The sequence below is a fragment of the Equus quagga genome, unplaced genomic scaffold (assembly GCF_021613505.1).
Source record: "Equus quagga isolate Etosha38 unplaced genomic scaffold, UCLA_HA_Equagga_1.0 73442_RagTag, whole genome shotgun sequence".
NCBI lineage: Eukaryota > Metazoa > Chordata > Mammalia > Perissodactyla > Equidae > Equus > Equus quagga.
In genome coordinates this window covers 4,362,544-4,383,270 of record NW_025802777.1, presented here as the reverse complement: position 1 = coordinate 4,383,270, position 20,727 = coordinate 4,362,544, and the positions used below count along the sequence as shown (strand labels likewise).

Sequence of the window (20,727 nt, the reverse complement as noted above, 5' to 3'; positions counted from 1 at the left end):
AAGAATTACCATCTATGGCAGCTATAGCCTTGTGAAATGTATTTCTTAAATAATGAGATCTGAAAGTCAAAATGACTCCTCGATCCATGGGCTGCAGAGTGGACGCTGTGTTAGCAGGCTTGCAAACAACATTAATCTTGTACACCTCCATCAGAGCTCCTGGGTGACCAGGTGCCTTGTCAATGAGCAGTCACATTTTGAAAGGAATCTCTTTCTGAGCAGTAGGTCTCAACAGTGGGCTTAAAATATTCAGTGGACCGTGTTGTAAACAGATGTACTGTCACCCAGGCTTCTTTGTTCCTTTTTTTTTTAATAGATTTTTTTCCTTCTTTTGCCCAAAGCCCCCCAGTACGTAGTTGTGTATTTTAATTGTGGGTCCTTCTACTTGTGGCGTGTGGGATGCTGCCTCAGCATGGCCCAGTGAGTGGTGCTAGGTTTGCACCCAGGATCTGAACCGGCAAAACCCTGAGCTGCCGAATCAGAGCGCACAAACTTAACCACTTGGCCACGGGGCTGGCCCTGTCGTTCCGTTTATAGAGCTCAGACAGAGTAGATTCAGCATAATTCTTAAGGGCCCTAGGATTTTCAGAATGGTAAATGAACATTGGCTTCTACTGAAAGTCACCAGCTGCACTAGCCCCTAACAAGAGAGTAGGCCTGTCCTTTGAAGCTTTGAAGCCAGGCATTGACTTCTCCTCTCTAGCTATGAAAGTCCCAGATGGCACCTTCCTATATAAGGCTGTTCGTCTGCATTGAAAATCTGTTAGTGTAGCCGCCTTCATGAATTATCTTCGGGAGAACTCGCTGCAGCTTCTACATCAGCACTTGCTGCTTCATCTTGCACTTTTTATTGTTTTTTTTTTTTGGTGAGGAGCATTCGCTCTGAGCTAACACCTGTTGCCAGTCTTCTTTTTTTTTTGCTTGAGGGAGATTAGCCCTGAGCTAACATCTGTGCCAATCCTCCTCTATTTTTCGTTTGTGGGATGTTTCCACAGCATGGCTGATTAGTGGAGTAGATCCGCGCCCTGGATCCGAACCTGCGAACCCGGGCCGCTGAAGTGGAGAATGTGGAACTTGAACCACTCGGCCACAGGGCTGGCCCCCCTTCACCTTGCACTTTTATGTCATGGAGATGGCCTCTCTCCGTGAACCTCAGTAAGCAACGTCTGCCAGCTGCAAACTTTGTTCTGCAGCTTCCTCACCCCTCTCACCTTCACGGAATTGAGGAGAGTTAGGGCCTGGCTCTGGATCAGGCTTTGGCTTAGGGAGTGTTGTGGCTGGTTTGATCTTCTCCACAGAACACTAAAACTTTCTCCACATCAACAATAAGGCTGTTTTATCATTTGTGTGTTCGCTTTTAATTTCCTTCAAGAACTTTTCCTTTCCATTCACAACTTGCCTAACTATTTGGCACAAGAGGCCTAGCTTTCAGCCTGTCACCGCTTTTGACATGCCTTCCTCACTAAGCTTAATCATTTCTAGCTTTTGTTTTAAAATGAGAGACGGGTGACTCTTTTCACTTGAGCCCTTAGAGGCCATCGTAGGGTTGTTAATTGGCCTAATTTCAATATTGTTGTGTCTCAGGGAATAGGGAGGCCCCTGGGAGAGGGAGAGAGACGGGGGAACAGCTGGTCGGTGGAGCAGTCAAGAGACAACATTTATTGAAGTTTGCCTTCATATGTGGACGTGATTCGTGGCGCCCCGAGACAGTTACAACAGTAACATCAAAGATCATTGATCATGGATCACTGTAACATAACAATGAAAATGTGTGAAGTATTGCGAGAATTACCAAAATGACACAGACACATGCAGTGAGCAAAAGCTGGGGGAAAAATGGCGCCGATGGACTTGCTCCATGCAGGGTTGCCGCAAACCTTCAATTTATAAAAGCACAGTATCTGCGAAGCACAGTAAAACGAGGCCTGTCTGTACTGAATTCGAAAGATACAGACAGGGGTCTACTGAGAAGTGTATCTTCTGACTGCAGTCCTGTCACCCAGTTTTCCAAAGTTTACCATTGTTACCAGTTCCTTACGATTCTCCCAATGATATTCCATACATTTATGAATGTTGATACATGTGCTTTTAAAATAAAAGTTTTTTAAATTATAAAAGTAATACCTAAAAAAAAAAAGTTAGGGGGCTGGCCCAATGATGCAGCGGTTAAGTTTGCACGTTCTGCTTCGGTGGCCCGGGGTTCGCCGGTTTGGTTCCCGGGTGTGGACATGGCACTGCTTGTCCAGCCATGCTGAGGTAGGCGACCCACATGTAAAGCAGAGGAAGATGGGCACGGATGTTAGCTCAGGGCCAGTCTTCCTCCTTGGAAAGTATAGAAAAGGAGCCAGGAAGCAAAGTGTCCTGTGATTCCACAGAACTGGGATTACTGGTGTGGACATTTGTGCTTTTCCTTTTTTCTGTGTAACATATGGATAGCTATAGGTTTTGTTTCTGTTAAAAAATACTAGATAAAGTTTATAGCTTTACATGAAAATAGACATCTGTTGTTTGATTTAAAATACATCTAAAGCTGTCTTCATGCCAGTTTTGTTTGCTTTATATTTATGGGAAGTGAAGCGGGGAAATCTTTGTATACACAAATCCACAGTCACTTTTGTATGGGGTTAGTATACCCTTCCTGTCGCCGGCCCAAGTGGGTGGGATGCCGGGCACACTCGTTTGCTGTCCCCTGTCTGGCTGGGCTCTCTGGCCTCCTATGGTTTTCCTTACACACACACAGCTCTCCATGGGGGCACTGTGTGTGTGTGTGTGTGTGTGTACCGACCCTTCTCCCCAGTCTGGTTATATTTTACCAGACCTTTGAGATTGTTTATAAAGCCTTCCCTGATCACTTTAGATGATACTGATTTCTTTTTTCTTCCCCTCCTTGTCTGAACATCTTAAGTAACATCTATATGACTGATTTGTCAACTAATTTTGCACTGACTTGTGGTGTCTGCTCTTGTGGTTTTGTTCCTTATGTTTTAGATACTTTTTTTTTGTGATAAAAGGTTTTCTTTCCATCCATGCTGCAAGTGCCTTTGGGGCCAGAGACTGTTCCTTGGGTTTTTCTTTTTGATGAGGAAGATTGGCCTGAGCTAACATCTGTTACCAATCTTCCTCTTTTTGCTTGAGGAAGATTGTCACCGAGCCAACATCTGTGCCAGTCTTCCTCTATTTTGTGTGTGGGATGCTGCCACAGCATGGCTTGACAAGTGGTGCTAGGTCCACACCCAGGATCTGAACCCACGAACCCTGGGCCACCGAAGCGGAGCATGAACTTAACCACTATGCCACCGGCCGGCCCCTTCTTAGACTTTTTTATACCCCTCCCGCTATGTCTTCAGTCAATACCCAGGAATATTTAACTAAAAAAAAAAAAAAAAATCACGTAATAGTTTTCCACTGGGGCCATGCATGCCTTTCACAGGGAGTGTATTTTCTTCATAACTGAGGTGTTACCAACCACCAGTTGTTAGGAGAATTTTCTAGGGTGTTCTTCGCTGACTAGCCCTTCAGGACAGAGCCCTCGGGTGGCATCACCAGATTCAAAGCTGCATGTGTGGTTGGTTTGCACACCCTGTGCAGCCCAGGGCGGCAGTTCGTCCTCTCTGGGCTCACTGTTCTTGCTTGTGAGTCAGCTTTTCTGCCTGCGTATGTGGACGGTGAAGTGTGTGCATCCCTCTTTCAATGCTCGGAGTACTGACTCTTTCTTCCCAGTGAGTTCAGTCTTAAGTTGAATGAAGACTGGGTGGCTTTGGCCAATCTTCTTGTTGCCTGTGCTTTTGATGTCATGTCTAAGAATCCATTGCCAAATCTAAGGTCAAAAAGATTTATACCTAAGTTTTCTTCTGAGAGTTTTATAGTTTTAGCTCTTATGTTTAGGTCTTTGATCCATTTCGAGTTAATTTTTATATACAGAGTAAGGTAAGGCTTCAACTTTGTTCTTTTATGTGTGATAATCCAGTTGTCCAAGCACCGTGTGTTGAGAAGACTGTTCCCCATCGAGTGGTCTTGGCATCCTGGTCAAAAATCAGTTGACTATAGATACATGGGTTCACTTCTGGACTCTCAGTTCTGTTCCATTCTTCTACATGTCTGTCCTTACACCGACACCACAGTATTTTGATCGCTGTTACTTTGTAGTTAGTTTTAAAATTGGGAAGTGTGAGGGGCTGGCCCCGTGGCCGAGTGGTTAAGTCTGCGTGCTCCGCTGCAGGCGGCCCAGTGTTTCGTTGGTTCGAATCCTGGGCACGGACATGGCACTGCTCATCAAACCACGCTGAGGCAGCGTCCCACATGCTACAACTAGAAGGACCCACAACGAAGAATATACAACTAACTATGTACTTGGGGGCTTTGGGGAGAAAAAGGAAAAAATAAAAAAAAATCTAAAAAAAAAAAAAAAATTGGGAAGTGTGAATCCTCCGATTTTGTTCTTTTTAAAGATTCTTTTGGCTCTTCTAGGTCCCTGCAATTCTATAGGAATTTTAGAATCAGCTTGTCGATTTCTACGAAGCAGTTAGCTGGGACTCTGATGGGGATCGCGCTGAATCTGTCAGTTTGGGGAGTATTGCCATCTGAACAATACTAAGACTTCACTTCATGAACATGTCTTTCCATTTATTTAGATCGTCTCTAATTTCTTTCAACAATGTTCTGTGGTTTTCAGGTGATAAGTTTTGCACTTCTTTTGTTAAATTTATTCATAAGTATTTCATTCTTTTTCATGCTATTATAAATAAGATTTTTTTTAAACTTCATTTCAGATTGTTTGTTTCAAGTGTATAGAACTTGATTTATGTACATTGCTCTTGTATTCTGCAACCTTGCAGAACTCATTTATCAATTTGAATAATTTTTAGTGGATTCCTTAGGATTTTCCACCTATCAGATCATGTCATCTGTGAATAGAGATAGTTTTCTTTCTTTCGTTCCCTGAATGCCTTTTATTTCATTTTTGCCTAATTGCTCTGGCTAGAGCCTCCAGTCACTGCGGAGTAGGAGTGATGAGGGGACATTCTGTTTTTTTCTTCATCTGGTTTTGGTATCAAGCTTATACAGGCCTCCGAAAAATGAGTTGGAGGGTGTGCCTTTTTTTCTATATTCTAGACCAGGTGTTTTAAGATCCGAATTTTTCTATTCTTTAAATATATGATGAACTTGCTGGTAAAGAGTGCATTTTCTTTTATTTTTATTGTAAGATTTAAATTTCTTTAATAATTATCGGGTTTTCAGTTTTATATTTCTTCTTGAGTCGTATTAGGCATTTTAGTGTAGGGATTTATCCATTTCTTCTCAACTTTCAAATATGTTAGGGTGAAATTTTTGTAAATGCCCAATATGTGATGGAGAATACAAGTTTTGAAGTTGTTGGGTGTGATTGTCTGTGTATGTCCATTAGGTCAGAGTTACCAGTTGTCTCGTTCATCTGTACTGGTGCTTTTTTATTTGCTGAGCTGTCCATCACTGAGAAAAGTGTGAAAATCTCCCGCTGTGGTGTCACCTTGCAGTTCTGTCAATTTTTGTTTTATGTTTTCAAGTTATTGCTAAAGCTTGTACATTTAGAACTTATATCTTCCTGGTAGATTGAACTCTCTATTGCGTTATAGTAATCCATGTTGTCTCTAGTCATAAGTTCTGCCTTTAGGTCTGGTTTTTTTTTTTTTGAGGAAGACAAGCCCTGAGCTAACTGCTGCCAATTCTCCTCTTTTTGCTGAGGAAGACTGGCCCTGAGCTAACATCCGTGCCCATCCTCCTCTATTTTATACATGGGACGCCTACCACAGCATGGCTTTTGCCAAGTGGTGCCATGTCCGCACAGGGATCCAAACCAGCGAACCCTGGGCCGCCGAGAAGCTGAGCGTGCGAACTTAACCACTGCGCCACCGGGCTGGCCCCAGTATAGTCTAAATTATTAATCAGTTGCCCTTATAAATAAATGAAGGTAAGTTAACTGATTAACATTGGGAGTATACTCCTCTTTGTACAGGTCTAGTTTAAAATATTCTAGGTGTAATGAATAGATTAATTAGGACTGAGCAGCTAGCTTGAGTGGACGCTAATTATACTGATATGCTTTTTTTTTTTTCGAACAAGATTAACAGAAAAAAGGTCAAGGTACAGGTATGCAACAAACGTAAATAAAAACTACTGAGTCTTAGGTATACGTGAGGACAGTATCATCACAAAGGTAGAATATCAGATGCCCAGTTTAGCTGAATAAGAGACACTCAAATAATTCTCATAAAAACAAGCTTGGTAATCACTGCTTTTTTTTTTTTAAGTAAAGAGAGTCTTCTGATCATACTGTTCCCTTTCAATGCTGCTTCCATGTTTTTAAGTTCCAGCGCAGTTTGATGCTAAAATTCTTGTATGTCTGAGATGTGTATGTCTTGGGTTGATTAAATTAGACTTGCAAGCTGTGGAGTCCCATAGAATATTAAACCCACAGAATAAATCAGTCTTCCAAAAGACAATGGGCATGTTTCAGTTGTGGGGAAAAAAAAGATGTAATTTCGTATTTGAAATGTCATTGGCCAATATACAATGGATTTTTTTTTTTTTTTTTAAGATTTTATTTTTTCCTTTTTCTCCCCAAAGCCCCCCGGTACATAGTTGTGTCTTCTTTGTTGTGGGTTCTTCTAGTTGTGGCATGTGGGACGCTGCCTCAGCGTGGTCTGATGAGCAGTGCCATGTCCGCGCCCAGGATTCGAACTAACGAAACACTGGGCCCCCTGATACGGAGTGCGCGAACTTAACCACTCGGCCACGGGGCCAGCCCCTACAATGGATTTTTTTTATTAGATTACCAATAAAACCTTAGTTATCCAAAGTCAATTTAATTACTGAAACACACACACACACACACAGACACATTAAAATTACAAGATTAAAGGCACATAAGAACTAGAATATCAAACCGGAATGTATTAGGATATTGATTATATTTAAATAATTATTTTTCTTTTTCCTTCTGTGGGTGAAGAGGACTTCATAGAATTTACCATAGTTACTTTAGAATCTCCAAACGCGTTGCTGGCCGAGGCCTGGCTGGGAGGGAGGTGGAGCATCTTCTTACTTCTCGAAGTCTCCTCAGACCCTCCGGTACCTGTTTGCTCATCTTTTAGGACACAGCCTGAGCCAAAGAGTTCTTCCATTAGGCTGCTTTTCTTATCTCGGAATGTCGTCTCCTTTGCGCTGGTTCTGGAAGAGATCCCGAAGGAGGGTTCATACCCGCTAGCCGCGGGTTCTAGCTTCAGCTCTTGCGCGTTGCCGCGACGTCTGCTTGTGCTGTGACCGTATCTCAGGATGCCGGCGTTGGCTGGCCCGCCCGAAGCCGGGAGCCCGTGATGCAGGTTTTCGATGGCTTCTGTGAAGGAATAATGCTTTCTCTGTCTGAAGGATGTTTTGCTGTTTGGGGCAGCCTGTTTATCACGTCTCTCGTCCGTGTCGCTTATGTGTAGACGCCCTTTAAACTTCTCTTTCACTGTGTCTTCCTCCTGACTGCCTTCCCTTTCAGGAGTTACCTGAATTGTTTTTGGTGGTAGTTCTTCTTTCACTAAAGTGGCTTTTTCTTCTTGATCTTCCTTGTTCTCTCTTTGTCTTCCAGTATTCTTCAGAGGTGGCTCCACTTCCCAGTGTTCCTCTTCCTGGGATAAACCTATGTGAGAGGAATAGTCAATTTAGTGGTCTTTAAAATGAATGGATTTCTATTTCAAGGTGGCATGTTTAGCACATTTATCTACACTCCCTGACAAGCACATTAAGATGACAAAAAAGGTACGAAAATAAATGCGTCACCACGAGAATACAGGAAAATGTTATACATACCAAATAAATGAGAATTATGAAATCAAAGAAAAGTGATATTCATAAAAGAAGAACTAAAATTTGCCAATAACTTATCAATAGATGTTCAACATCGCTAGCTGGATGTAATGCCAGTGAAAACAAGAGAATATTTTTTACCCACCCACTTGGCAAATAACTTGCCGAGTTGACGAGAATATGGGGAAATGGAACTTGTGTTCCCCACTGCGGGGGTTATAAATTGGTCTAGCTCTTTTTGGATGGCAATCTGGCAGTATCTATCAAAATTTTAAGTGAACATACTCTCAGACCCAACAACTGCACTTCTAGGACCAAACCCCACAAAAGTACACAAAGATGGTGCAAGGATGTTGACTGCAGCGTGGTTTAGTAACAGTGAAACCTAAATGTCTGTCGAGGGAGTCGTGGTTAAATAACCTATCGCGTGCACAGCCTGCAGCGTGCTAGGCAGCTGCTCCAAAGAGGGAGGTGACGGACACGAATGGACAGGAATAGACGTTCCAGGCACACTGTGGCACGAACAGCCCATTTGGAGAGGAGCCTCCTTTCCGGTTCTTCAGCACTCAGGCAGCCCTGCCCTAACCCTCCCTCTCCAGAGGAAAGGCCCGCGCAGGTGCAGACACGCACGCGCCCTGAGGAAACCTGCGTGGGCCACCTCCATACTGGTCAGCAAGGCACCACTGACAATCTGAGTGGCCAGTCCTTTGTGAGGGAGAATGGGGACAGTGTCGCATGTGCAGACAGTTGGAAAACTTCCTTAAATGAACACATTCTGAAATAAAACTACTCATTTATACTCCAGGAAAATAAAAAAGGAATTCTTGCAAGACAAAGAAGTGTGTTTCAAGAATTAGTGGTGAGCAAAGAAGCCAGCAAAATGTTTAGTTAATTCTAAAAAACTGTTAATATTGTGCCCTATGATACTTGATGCAAATGGTGAAATTTGGTAACGTGCTGAAATTGCTGCTTCTCTCCTCCACCACTCCCAGCCGCAGTCCGGGTGCCTTCGTCTCTCGCCCAGGTTGTGGCAGTGGGCTCCTGCCTGGTCTCCCTGCTGCCGCCCTTCCCTCGCAGCAGCCCAGGGAGGTAGGTCTGCTCCCTCCTCAGAACCTTCCATGGCTCCCCACCACCCTCAGAGAGAAGGCCCAGGTCTTTACAATGGCTACAAAGCCAGGCCCCATCTGGGGACACCCCTCCCCCCATCTCCTACTTCAGTCCTCCCCTTGGCACAGCCCCCGTCCAGGCTATGGGGTCTGTGGAACATTCTTTGCCTGGAATGCCCTTCCCCAGGTGTCCACGTGGATCACTTCGTCCCTCCTTGCAGGTCTTTGCTGAGGTGCCATCTTCCCAACTTCGCACCACCAGCCCTGCCTCAGCCCCCTCCTTCCCCTCTTCTCTGTGCCTCACCCCCTAACAGACCACGTGCCTTCTGATCTCATGTAATGTTTGTCACTCGACTGTAAGCACCTCAGGGCAGGGTATTTTGTCTTCACTGCTGTATCCCTGGTGCCCAGAACAGTGGCTGACAGATAGTGTGTGCTTAAAAGATATTTGTCACGTGAGTGCATAGACTGTAGGACAGTATAGGGATTGCCAAAATGGACTGAAAAGCAAATGGAAAACTTAAATAGACGAGTGACTGAAAATGCAGTTGTCCTCGGCTCCCGCCAAATGGCCCCAAACAGAGGGCTTTCCTGGCGAGTTCTGCTGCACCTTTGTGTTCGCTCAACTTTATTGGAAGGCCATGTGGCCCCGCATCTAAGGGGTGGCCCCGCTAGGCCCTCTCAGCAGGCCTCTCCACTCTGCTGCAGGGAACGCGGGTGACGCAGGTGACCTGTGCTGGGTGAGCTTTGAGGATTGTTTGTTGGTGACCGTTCTTTCCACGGAGGTTGTGCTTGCCTATCCATGTGGGGTTTCACCCACATTTCCCATTAGCAATAATTTAACATGAAAACAATGGGGCGGTGTCTTCAAAATTCTGAAGGAAAAAGATCTCCAACCTAGAACTTTCTTTGTACCCAATTATTAACCGAGTATAAGGGTAGAATAATGGCATTTCCAGATGGAAGGTGTACAAACTTCATGCACCCATTCTCAAGAAGCTCGTAGGGGCTGTGCTCTTGTGTCATGACGGCATTTACCAAGAAAGAGGAGGACCTGGTCTGGGAAACCAGCCCTGGTAGGAAGAGGGGATAGGCACCTGCAGCGAGAGCCTGGCATGGGAGCCGCACCCACGGGCAGAGGGCCACCGGTCAGAGACCAAGAGGCTTCAGCATTAAGGGCTGGCGTCACCAAGACCCCTCTCCGCCCCACCTCCCAGGCCCCGAATGTCCCTGGGCCATCCCGAGGGTGGCTGATGAAGGGGAAGCCCCTCTCCCCGCGCAGCCGCCTGGGCTGCCTGCGGACACTCATTTCCCCACACAGGTGTTCCGCCTGACCTGCTCCCGAGAGCGGGAGGGGAGCCCTGAGAGGTTGGGCCCATGGCCCCCGACCTCTCCCTCCTGGTCCTGCAAGGGGCCCTGCCAGGTGCCACCTCCACGCCCAGGATGAGCGTGACCTCGCCCTGATGGGGCCCGTGCACACGCAGGGAAGCTGAAGCCACAGTCTCCCCAGCTCGTCCTTTCTGGAAGCCTTCGCCGAGCCTTCACGGGGGGCAGCGCTGCCCTTCACTCAGCTGGGTGGGGTTTGCTGCTCAGTTTTTCGAAACTGAACATGCTGTTTAAGGGCACACAAGGACAGGGAGTCGTGAGGGGAGGACAGGCTGACTGGGTCCTGTGCAGGACGGGGAGGTTCGTGGAGGTGGGAGGGGTGTGGTTCTGAAGGGCCCCGGGGGCTCCAGGGACACTGGTGTCCTTTTTCTTAAGCCACTGCTGACACAGGTGTTCCTTTTGTAATGTTGCTTTCCGTGGTATGTGTGTGTTTTATGTTTACTTTGATAAGACACATGTAGACTAATTCACGATTCAGAAAAAGTCAAGTCAGAGTAAAGGAGACGACCAACAGTGGTCACAGTTACCTTCGTGTTTCCTCTTGGAGTCGCCCTGGCTCGGCGGGTCGCTGAGAACGTGAGGAGCCACCTGGCTGAGAAGGTGAGGAACCGCCTGGATGACGGTCCTTGATTTCGCTTTATGGCCAACGCTTCCTGTTGTCTTTTTACCCTAGAATTTAGAAAGGCAGCAAAAACAGGTTTTGGGTACAGATAACTTTAAATTGTATTTTATTCAATGAAGACAAATACTTTTTTGTAAAGAACAAGTGACTTTATAGCCCATTGTTGTAAAGGGATCTTTAATTAGGCGCTGCCGGAATCAAGCGTGCTGTACCTTGGCTGTTAAAGATGGGCTGTCTTCCGACTTTTGGGTTTCCTGGTGTCTCACACTTGAAAGTGAAAAACTTTTCCTGACTGCTTGGACTGATTTTGTTGAAGAAACTACAGAACAGGTACATTATATGTAAGAAACATATTTTACATTTGGAAGCAATATTGATTTCAAATATAAAATAACACTGAAGTTTGCAATGTAATAATGAAACAAAGTATACTAGGTATTTTCTAAACATTTTCAACGTATGTAGGACATTTTCCAATTTCATTTTTTCCCCTACCGTCTCACCCATTTTGTCTTATTTTGGATGACATAGGTTAGGGATATCACAGAGTTGGAGTACAAAGCAGGCAGGCGCCAGGTCGGGGCTGTTGGCACACATGCTGTTCCTGCTCTCTGAAAGGACCCAACACTGTCGCCGTGCAGCTGTGAGCGAGCCACGGCCATCTCTTGTGTCACAGTGCTCCGTTATCAATGACCAACGAGCATGGCCACTAAGTCTAGAGGTCACTTTCCTTGAAGTATTACCCATTGAAATGACCCCACGGTTGATTTTATCATCTCTGCTGGCTGTTATTCTGGGTTATAATCCAGAAGCAAACAACGGAAGGCAAGGAAATTTGAGGTTGTTGCCTTTAAGAGTAATCGCGTGGTTAGTTACTTCTTCTGCCAAAACAGGTGAGGATTCCTGTCGTACCTCTTCTGAGCGGAATCTTACACTGGCAGATCTTGGGGCGAAAAATAAGTACATCCTGTCTTGAAGGAAACGATACTACTCAGCCATAAAAAGGTACAAACCAGTGACAGCAGCAGCAACATGGATGAATCTCAAAAACATTACACCAAACCAAAGAGTACATGCCGTATGATGCCACTGAAATGAAATCCTAGAACGGGCGGACAGAGCTGCTGTGGCAGGAGGGAAATCAGTGGGTGTCTCTGGCCAGGACAGAGGGCGGCGGCAACTGACTGCAGAGGGGCCTGAGGGAACTTCCTGGGGAGAGGGAAACGCTCTGTGTCCTGATGGGGGTGGTGGTTACATGGGTATGAGCATCTGTCAAAACCCACTGAACTGCACACTGAAAATGGGTATATTTTAATTTTTATTTTTTTTGTGAGGAAGATTGGTCCTGAGCTAACACCTGTGCCCATCTTCCTCTACTTTGTATATGGGACACCACCACAGTGTGGCTTGAGTGGTGTGCAGGTCCACACCCGGGATCTGAACCTGCAAACCTCAGGTTGCTGAAGCGGAGGACACGAACTTAACCACTATGCCACTGGGCTGGTCCCTAAAATAGGTGCATTTTTTTGCATAAGTAAAGTTGATTTCAAAAATCCACACACTGGCTAACAGATACACCCAGAGAGTTCAATATTTGGCAGGCATTTTGCTTGAAGCTGAACAGTTATCCTCTCCTTTCACCTGAAGTAAGGACAGAAAGGACCAAGCGGAAGATGAGAAGACAGGAAAGCATTTCTAGTCTTTTCTGGCTGTTTCAGCCATATCACAGTTTCATTATTCAAGAATCACAAAATGGGTTTCAATGCGTGATAAAATGACTTTTTAAAGTATCCACAGTTTTGGTGATCATAAATTAGGAAAATCTGACTAGTTACTTAAAAATAAATTTTGAGCAAAAATAATTGAAACATACCTTTTGGATAATCTTCTTTTTCATGTAAATTTTTAAGTATCCGATTAGTGTAGATGTTTTTAATTTCAAGCTCTCGATCCTTCTCCTAAAGAGAACCACAATACCAATTCTTCTATAAATGTTTGCTTTTATCATCCTTGATTTCTTCTAAAAACAGGTTAAGTGAGCTCAGTATTCTTTGAATAGAATCTATAGATTCTAGCAGAAACAGAAACAGGCCATATCATTATATAGCATTCCTGGTATCAAAAAGTATTTTTTAACAGAGTGACAAACTATTGTGTTGGGAATGATATTTTTGAAGAGTTTGCAAGCCAGCTTCTTTCACTGTATTTTTCACTGTGCCATGAAGTTTATCGCTCTTTTGCATGCTCCAATATAGTGGCCACTGGCCACGTCGTTATTTAAACTAATTAAAATAAAGTTAAAAATTCAGTCCTCAGTCACACTACCCATATGTCAAGTGCCCAATAGCTACATGTGAGTGGTGACCACAGTATTGGTCAGTGCAGACAGAGCATTTCCATCATCGCAGAAAGTTCTACTAGGCAGGGCTGCATTTAGACAAGTGCAGGGTGGGTAAAGCCCAGAACAAAGACATCGTTGTTCAGCTTTAAATCTCAATATTGACTTTTTAAAGTCTTGGCAAGGAAAAAAAGGTTTGAAATCCTTGCACGTAGAGAAAAAAGACGAAGCTTTTATTAAATACGGAACACTCTTTGTTACACATACATCAAGAGGCAAGCCTGTTAGACCCAAGACCACTGAGTTTAAGTCAAAACCATTGTCAGGAGAGGTGGGTATATGTGAGTTAAGGGTGTCTCCCACTGTGCAATGAGAGAGGACAGCCCAAGAGGAAGGGGCCCTGGGATGGGAGAGAGGACCAAGGAGGAAAGAGAGAGATGGAGAGAAATCAGATGGAAAAGTCTCAGGCCTTGGCATGGCCCAGGAAATTCAAACCCCATAAACAAGCCCCCATGGTCAGCATGGAGCTAGAGTGAGATGGTATTGCCCCAGTCAGTTAGAAACAGCTCGATGCAATGTCTAGACCAAAAGCCAAAGATACTGCGTCCTTCAGCTCCACAACACATGGGGCCTGTGGAGGGGAGCTGTGTGGAGAGCTGGGGAACCCTCTCTGGAGTCCTCAAGGTTACAGATCCAGGTGATCCCATAGCACAGGCTTGGGGATAGAGTCTAGCCAGGAATCAGAGGGTGGGTGCATCTCAAGACACTGGCATCAACCATCAGCAAGGGAAGATCACCAAGATTTGACTTAGCGAGAGGAGGCCATGAGTTTCAGCAGCCCCATTCAGTACACAACGGACAGGTCCTGGGAATCTCACTAGTTAAGACCAGTCGCTCTCCATAGAACTAGTTCTAGAGGATCCAGAGGACAGCGCATGGGTCCACGGCCTCTTTCTCCTCCACCAATAGGACGTGCTCATTTTCCCTTATGCCTGGATGCTGTCTCCACTGAGAGATGGAGGATGGGGACGGGGAAAAAACTCTGCAGGTCTGAGAGGCAACCTAAAATAGGACTGTTTTTAATTAGAAGAGACTGAGACAAGCTTCTGTCCATTTCTCCACGTGCCTCCCTATCTCCACCTCCAATTTGTGGGAATGGGGGTCATAAGGAAGTACAGTTATAGAAAATAAAGAATATTACATATTTTTGCGCATCTGAATTGTAGAGTGTTGGTTTTGCACTTGTAATCATAAAATCAATTTGCTATTAGAGGTACATAAATGGATAAAATATGACAATATTAATCTTTTCTAGAATTTAGGTTTCTAGAAGCAAAAATGTTACAGTATTTTTCTCTTTTTATTTCTGTCTCATTGTGATAACACTTCACTTAGCTAGAAAGAACAGTGATGGTGACAGTTTATTACCATGAAAAATTGGGCAAGTATATTCCAAGTATTATGTTTAAGAAGGATATTGTCTAGAACATTTCAGAAAGATTTTTCACCCACACTGGTTAAGACAAGGAAGATTCTGGTGTTTAGAGGGGCAAGTTTTCGCTATCTGGAAAGTTCAGTTGGGTCTTTTGATTTGATCTCCATCCTCAGAGGGTCAGTACGTACTTCAGCAGCAGAGAGCAGGAAGGAGGCAGGTTGAGAACTGCTGTGTGGCCAGTGGCTGGGGCAGCAATGGCTGGGGTCAGAAGGAAGTAACGTGAAGGACAGTTCTCCTTCAGGCTTCAAGTCTGTGTACCCACCACAGAGGTGGGCCAAAAATCGAAGACAACAGATTCAGAACACGATCCAGGATACTTGCGTGGTTGTGTGATTCAATTAGTTAATCAAGAGAAACAATAAGAGAAAATCTACACCTTGGAATGCTCATGAAATCCTGTGGAATGCTCACAGGAAAGAATGACTACTCACGGCTCAGAGGGTATCAGGTCAGAGTTAAATAGGAAGTAGGATCGTGGTGTGGCAACATAGTAAGGTCAAGATAGATGGCCTCCAAAAATTAGATAGGAAACGATGTCTGGATAGACACCGGCCCTTTGACAGGGATAAGCTTGTAGCCTGGGTGTAAGCTGGACTTGCAGCACCCATCTGGGAGCTATGGAAGGCTGACGTCCATCCCCTCACTTTGGCCTATGCTCTAGAGTTGGAGCAGAGCCTAGACTTGGTGTTGGGTGGCTTTGAAAATGAGTTTCAGGGTACAGAAATAGAAATTTTGATCTTTGGGACCATACCCTCCCAAGCTCAAGTAGTAATGACTTATGTTAATGTGGCAGATTGTATTTTTCTAAAATTCCTACAGCAGTATTTCTGGTCCTATATGCTCTTCCAGAACCTTGAGACTCCCTGTCAAGAGGTGCCGTCTTGCTCCTCCCCTTGTACTGCCTTGATGAAGGGAGTGAGGTGGACGTGGGGCTGTGTGACTGGTTCTCTATCTTTCGACTCTTCTCCTTGGAGCCCAGCCACCATGCTGTAAGGAAGCCCACACCACACGGAGAGGCTGCATGTAGGGTGGCTCCAGCCAACACTCTAAGAGCTCAGCTGTCAGTTAGTACCAACTGCAGACATAGGGGTGAGACTTCAGGTAATTCCAGCCCCCAGACTTTGAACCACCTTAGTTGATGCCAAGAACAGCAGAGATGAGCTATCCCTGGCAAGCCCTGCTCAAATTGTAGATTTGTGAACAAAATGAATGTTGTCATTTTTTAAGCCACTAAGCTGTGGAGTAATATGTCATGCAGCCATAGTAACTGGAACAGTCGGGATTCTAAAACATCTTTAGAGTTTCCATTCCTCTTCCTGTGGGTCAGTACTAAGGATGACGAGGAAGCGTAAAAGGGAATCTCAGTTTTCCTTATGAAACAGCCCTGGAGGAAGGCAGGAGTATATCCTGAATGCAGGGAGAAACTAGAGGTGATGGGCCATGGGTTTAATGACAGACTTACGGGAAATGACCCATGGATTGTTTTCAATTATTTTGCATTACACCGTCTGTGTGTCCATGCATTTCTCATCTGTCTTCTGGCTCTTTCTTTCTGGGAGATTTCCTCAACATCCCTAGATTTTCTTTATCTTCCGGCTCTTCCACTGAGTTTTGTATGCTGGCAACCCTCTTGTAATGTTCACTGATTGTTTTCTGATTTTTTTTTCCATTTTCATAACATTCTTATTTTATGGATACAAAATCTTCTATCCTGCGGTATTTAACTGAATCTACGGGGTCAGCCGTTCTGCTTGTTACTCTTCACGCTGCTGGTTTTCCGCATAGATCGGGTTGCCTGAACGTATTTAAGAATGAGGGGCTGGACTGATTACTTACCGGGTCTTCTGTGTGGAAATTCATTTCCTTGGCCGGCTCCTCTCTTAGGTGGGAGGGCAGGCTGGCTCTGGGTAAATCAGTGGGACTTGCTCACTGGCACGTCTTGCTTTGAGGTGGGTCATTTGACTGAGTGCCTCTCAGATTCCAGAATTTACTCTGTGAGGGGCTTTACCTCGGATGCCACTATTTAGACCAGCTGCCCCATTTCTTCTCAAGCGGTTCGTTCACTTTCTAGGGGAGGAGCCCCTTTCTGCCCGTGGGAGATGCTGGGCTGTCTGATGCTGTGCGCGCGGGTGAGCAGGAGGGCAGGAGAGATGGCTGAATCCTTCGCCTGTGCTCAGCGCTCTCCCTCTGTCCCCCCCCCACCGCCTGCTACCCGACAAACGCCTCTCTACGGACGCCCGCTGCCACCCCCGAGACCCCGCTTTCAGGGGACTGGGTGCGGCCGGGCAAGGGAGTTTTCAGATCTCCCCAGATGATTTCTGTGCTCCCCAGTTTGAGGACCTTCGCTTCCGTCAAACAGGAAGATGGGTGCCTGACGCTCTGCTCCTGGTGGTCACCTGTGTTGATGCGGAGCACGGGGTCTCCCTGCCTGTCCCTGGTACCTCTCCACCACCTTTTCTGGGCTGTGATTATCTCTGTCTGGTTTCTCCATCAATCCCAAAAAACCCCTGCTTTTTATCTTCCAGAAATTCTCTGGCATTTCTGGTACAATCATGGTATCCTTTCTGGGGTTACGCGTTATTATTTTAAAAATGTTTTCTGTCATTTCCATGGGGTTTCGGCAGGAAGGGATGAAAAGGGTGTATTTAGCCCATCTTCTTGATCTATTTCAACTCTTTTTTTGTGCATAAAATACGTAATTTTTCCCTTTGAAAAACTTTGATTATGGAAATATTAAAAATATGCAAAGTAGAGAGAATAGTAGAGTGAAGCTCAGGAACTGATGAGCTGGCTTCACGATGAACAACTCACGCCCGTCTGCTTCCCTCACACACCCACCCTCTCGCCCCACTCCCTGGCCCTGGATTCTTTTGGGGCAAATCCTAGACATCATAGAACTTAATCTGTAAATATTTTAGTATGTATGTATAACAGACAATGGCATCACTTTTAAAACCTAACCACAATATCAACACTTCACCTAGCAAAAAAGTCAATAATAATCTCTTAATATCGTCAAATATCCAGCTTGTTTCACATTTTTCCAACTGTTTTATAATTTTTTTTTAAAGTTCGTTTCAATCAGGATCCAAACAAGGTCCAAAACATTGAGATTTATTAATGTCTCTTAGTCTTCTTTTAAATTTGTTTACAGCTTTATTGATATAATTCATATACCATACAATTCACCCTTTCAAAGTATACAATCCAATTTTTTTCCTTTCTTTTTATTGTGGTAAAATGCACATAACAAAATTCGCCATTTTAATCATTTTTAAGTGCACAGTTCAGTGTGTTGAATACACTGACATTGCTGGTTGCTGTGCAACCATCACCACCATCCATTCCCACAACTCTTTTCGTCTTGTAAAACTGAAACTGTCCCCATCAAACAATGACTCCCCATCCTGCCCTTCCCCCAGCTCCTGGCAAATCACCGCTATACTCTCTGTCTCTGCATTTGACTGCTCTTAAGTTCCTCATTTAGGTGGAATAATACAGTCTTAGTCTCTTTGTGACTGGCTTATAATGTCCTCAAGATTCATCCATGTTGTAACATGTGAAAGAATTTCCTTTCTTTTCTTTTTTTTCAAAGATTGGCACCTGAGCTAACATCTCTTGCCAATCTTCTTCTTTTCTTTTTCTTCTTCTTCTCTCCAAAGCCCCCTGGTACATAGTTGTATATTTTAGTTGTGGGTCCTTCTAGTTGTGGCATGTGGGACGCCACCTCAGCATGGCCTGGTGAGCGGTGCCATGCCCACGCCCAGGATCCGAACCAGCAAAACCCTGGGCCGCTAAAGCGGAGCGCGTGAAGTTAACCACTCGGCCACGGGGCTGGCTTCAGGATTTCCTTCCTTTTTAAGGCTAAATAACATTCCACTGTATGGATAGACCACATTTGGCTTATCCATTCATCTGTTGAGAGACATTTGTTGCTTCTTTAGCTATTTTTTGGAGAGGAGTGAGGAAGGTTGGCCCTGAGCCAACATCTGTGCCAATCCTCCTCCAGTTTGCATGTGGGCTGCTCCCACAGCATGGCTTGTTGAGCTGTGTGTAGGTCTGCACCCAGGATCTGAACCAGAGAACCCTGGGCCACTGAAGCGGAGCACACAACCCTAACCACTGCACCACCAGGCCAGCCCCACGTTTTAGCTATTCTGATGAATGCTGCTATGAACATGAGTGTATAAAGATCTCTTTGAGAACCTGCTTTCAGTTCTTTTGTGCATATGCACCCAGGAGTGGAATTGCTGGACCACATACATTTTTTATATTTTGAGGAATCATTATACTGTTTTCCATAGTTACTGTATCATTTTACATCCCCACCAACAGTGCAGAAGGGTTCCCATTTCCCCACATCCTTGTCAACACTTGTTTTCTTTTTTCTTTTTTGATAGTAGCCATACTAATGGGTATGAAGTGGTATCTCACTCACTGTGCTCTTGAGCATTTCCCTAATGACCAGTTGAGCTTTCATGTGCTTATTGGCCATTCCTATATTTTCTTGGAGAAATGTCTATTTAAATCCTTTGTCCATTTTTTAAAAGATTTTATTTTTTCCTTTTTCTCCCCAAAGCCCCCCAATACATAGTTGTATATTCTTCGTTGTGGGTCCTTCTAGTTGCGGTATGTGGGATGCTGCCTCAGCGTGGTCTGATGAGCAGTGCCATGTCCACGCCCAGGATTCGAACCAACGAAACACTGGGCCACCTGCAGCGGAGTGCGCAAACTTAACCACTCGGCCACGGGGCCAGCCCCAATCCTTTGTCCATTTTTGAATGGGGTTGTTTGTTTTCAGTTGTTGAGTTTTTCTAGTAGTCTTTTTCTTTTTTTTTTTAGGAAGATTAGCCCTGAGCTAACATCTGCTGCCCATCCTCCTCTACTTTATATGTGGGATGCCTGCCACAGCATGGCTTGCCAAACAGTGCCATGTTCGCACTCGGGATCCAAACCGGCAAACCCCAGGCCACCGAAGCAGAACACGCACAGTTAACTGCTGAGCCACCAGGCCCGCCCCTCTAGTAGTCTCTTTTAATCTGGAAGTTCCCACCCTCATCTCTTTTGTTTGTTGCAGAAACTGAGTTGTTTGTGCTGTAGAGTTTCCCACAGTCTGATGTTGCTGACTGCATCCTTGAGGTGTTGTTTATCATGTCCCACTCTCCTCTACCCTTCTTTTAAATTGGTGGCTAGATCTAAATGTTTAATCAGATCTAGTGGTGGTGTGCCCATCAGTCAGGAGGTACTCAGTGGCTGATGTTTCCCTTCTGTGATGCTGGCAGCCAAAGATGGCCACTGCTTAGATCCATTAACTCATGAGGAGTTCCAAAATAGTGATGCTCTGACCCTGTCATTCCTCCTCATTGTTAACCGGAATGCTTTCACACGGAGGATCTGCCTTCCTCACAGGTTTGGTTACTCTGAGTATAGGAAAGATAAAAATAATAGTTTCTTATCCTCTGTTGACCAATGTTTGAAATAGTGTGCTGGTTCCCTAGTATCATGTAAAGGTGAGGGCTAATCACTGAGGTGTTGTGCTTTGTTTTTAAGTATCATTGTGAACTTCGGGATTTCTATATATTTGATTAATTTCAGTCCACGCAGTTACTGTATTGATTCTCAAATGGCCCCATCTCTGGCCAGGAAGATCCTATTCCAGACGGCTACCGAGTCTCTTTGATACCACCCTGAGCGTTCTCCATACTTTCCCTGCTTTTGTATGACAATATGTCTTAGGCTCACGTAGTATATTTTATGCTCCAGACTTAGAATTTTTTTAGGTGCTTTGGTTCTTTTCAGCGGGGTGTGGAATTTGAAGTCCCTAATCGGGGCACTAGGGGTTTTCATTGCTACTGAGTTGGTCACATTAGGAAACATGTATTTATTTTTAAAGGTAAAATATATCATAAATTCACACTTTCACTTCAATTCACAGTCAGGACTGCAGGGT

The 20,727-nt window shown here is 44.8% G+C and overlaps 1 protein-coding gene across 1 annotated transcript in view; it reads right to left on the bottom strand.

The window, feature by feature from the left end:
* Positions 1-6,928: 6,928 nt before the first annotated feature.
* Positions 6,929-20,727, bottom strand: part of LOC124234322 (lebercilin-like protein) — a 50,617-nt gene continuing 36,818 nt past the window's right edge. The window contains exons 7-10 of the mRNA XM_046651637.1: positions 12,818-12,902; positions 11,157-11,263; positions 10,850-10,991; positions 6,929-7,663 (exon numbers count right to left, since the gene is read on the bottom strand). Coding sequence (XP_046507593.1) covers positions 6,951-7,663; positions 10,850-10,991; positions 11,157-11,263; positions 12,818-12,902 — 1,047 coding nt within the window. The 3' untranslated portion in view covers positions 6,929-6,950. The remainder of the gene's footprint in view (positions 7,664-10,849; positions 10,992-11,156; positions 11,264-12,817; positions 12,903-20,727) is intronic.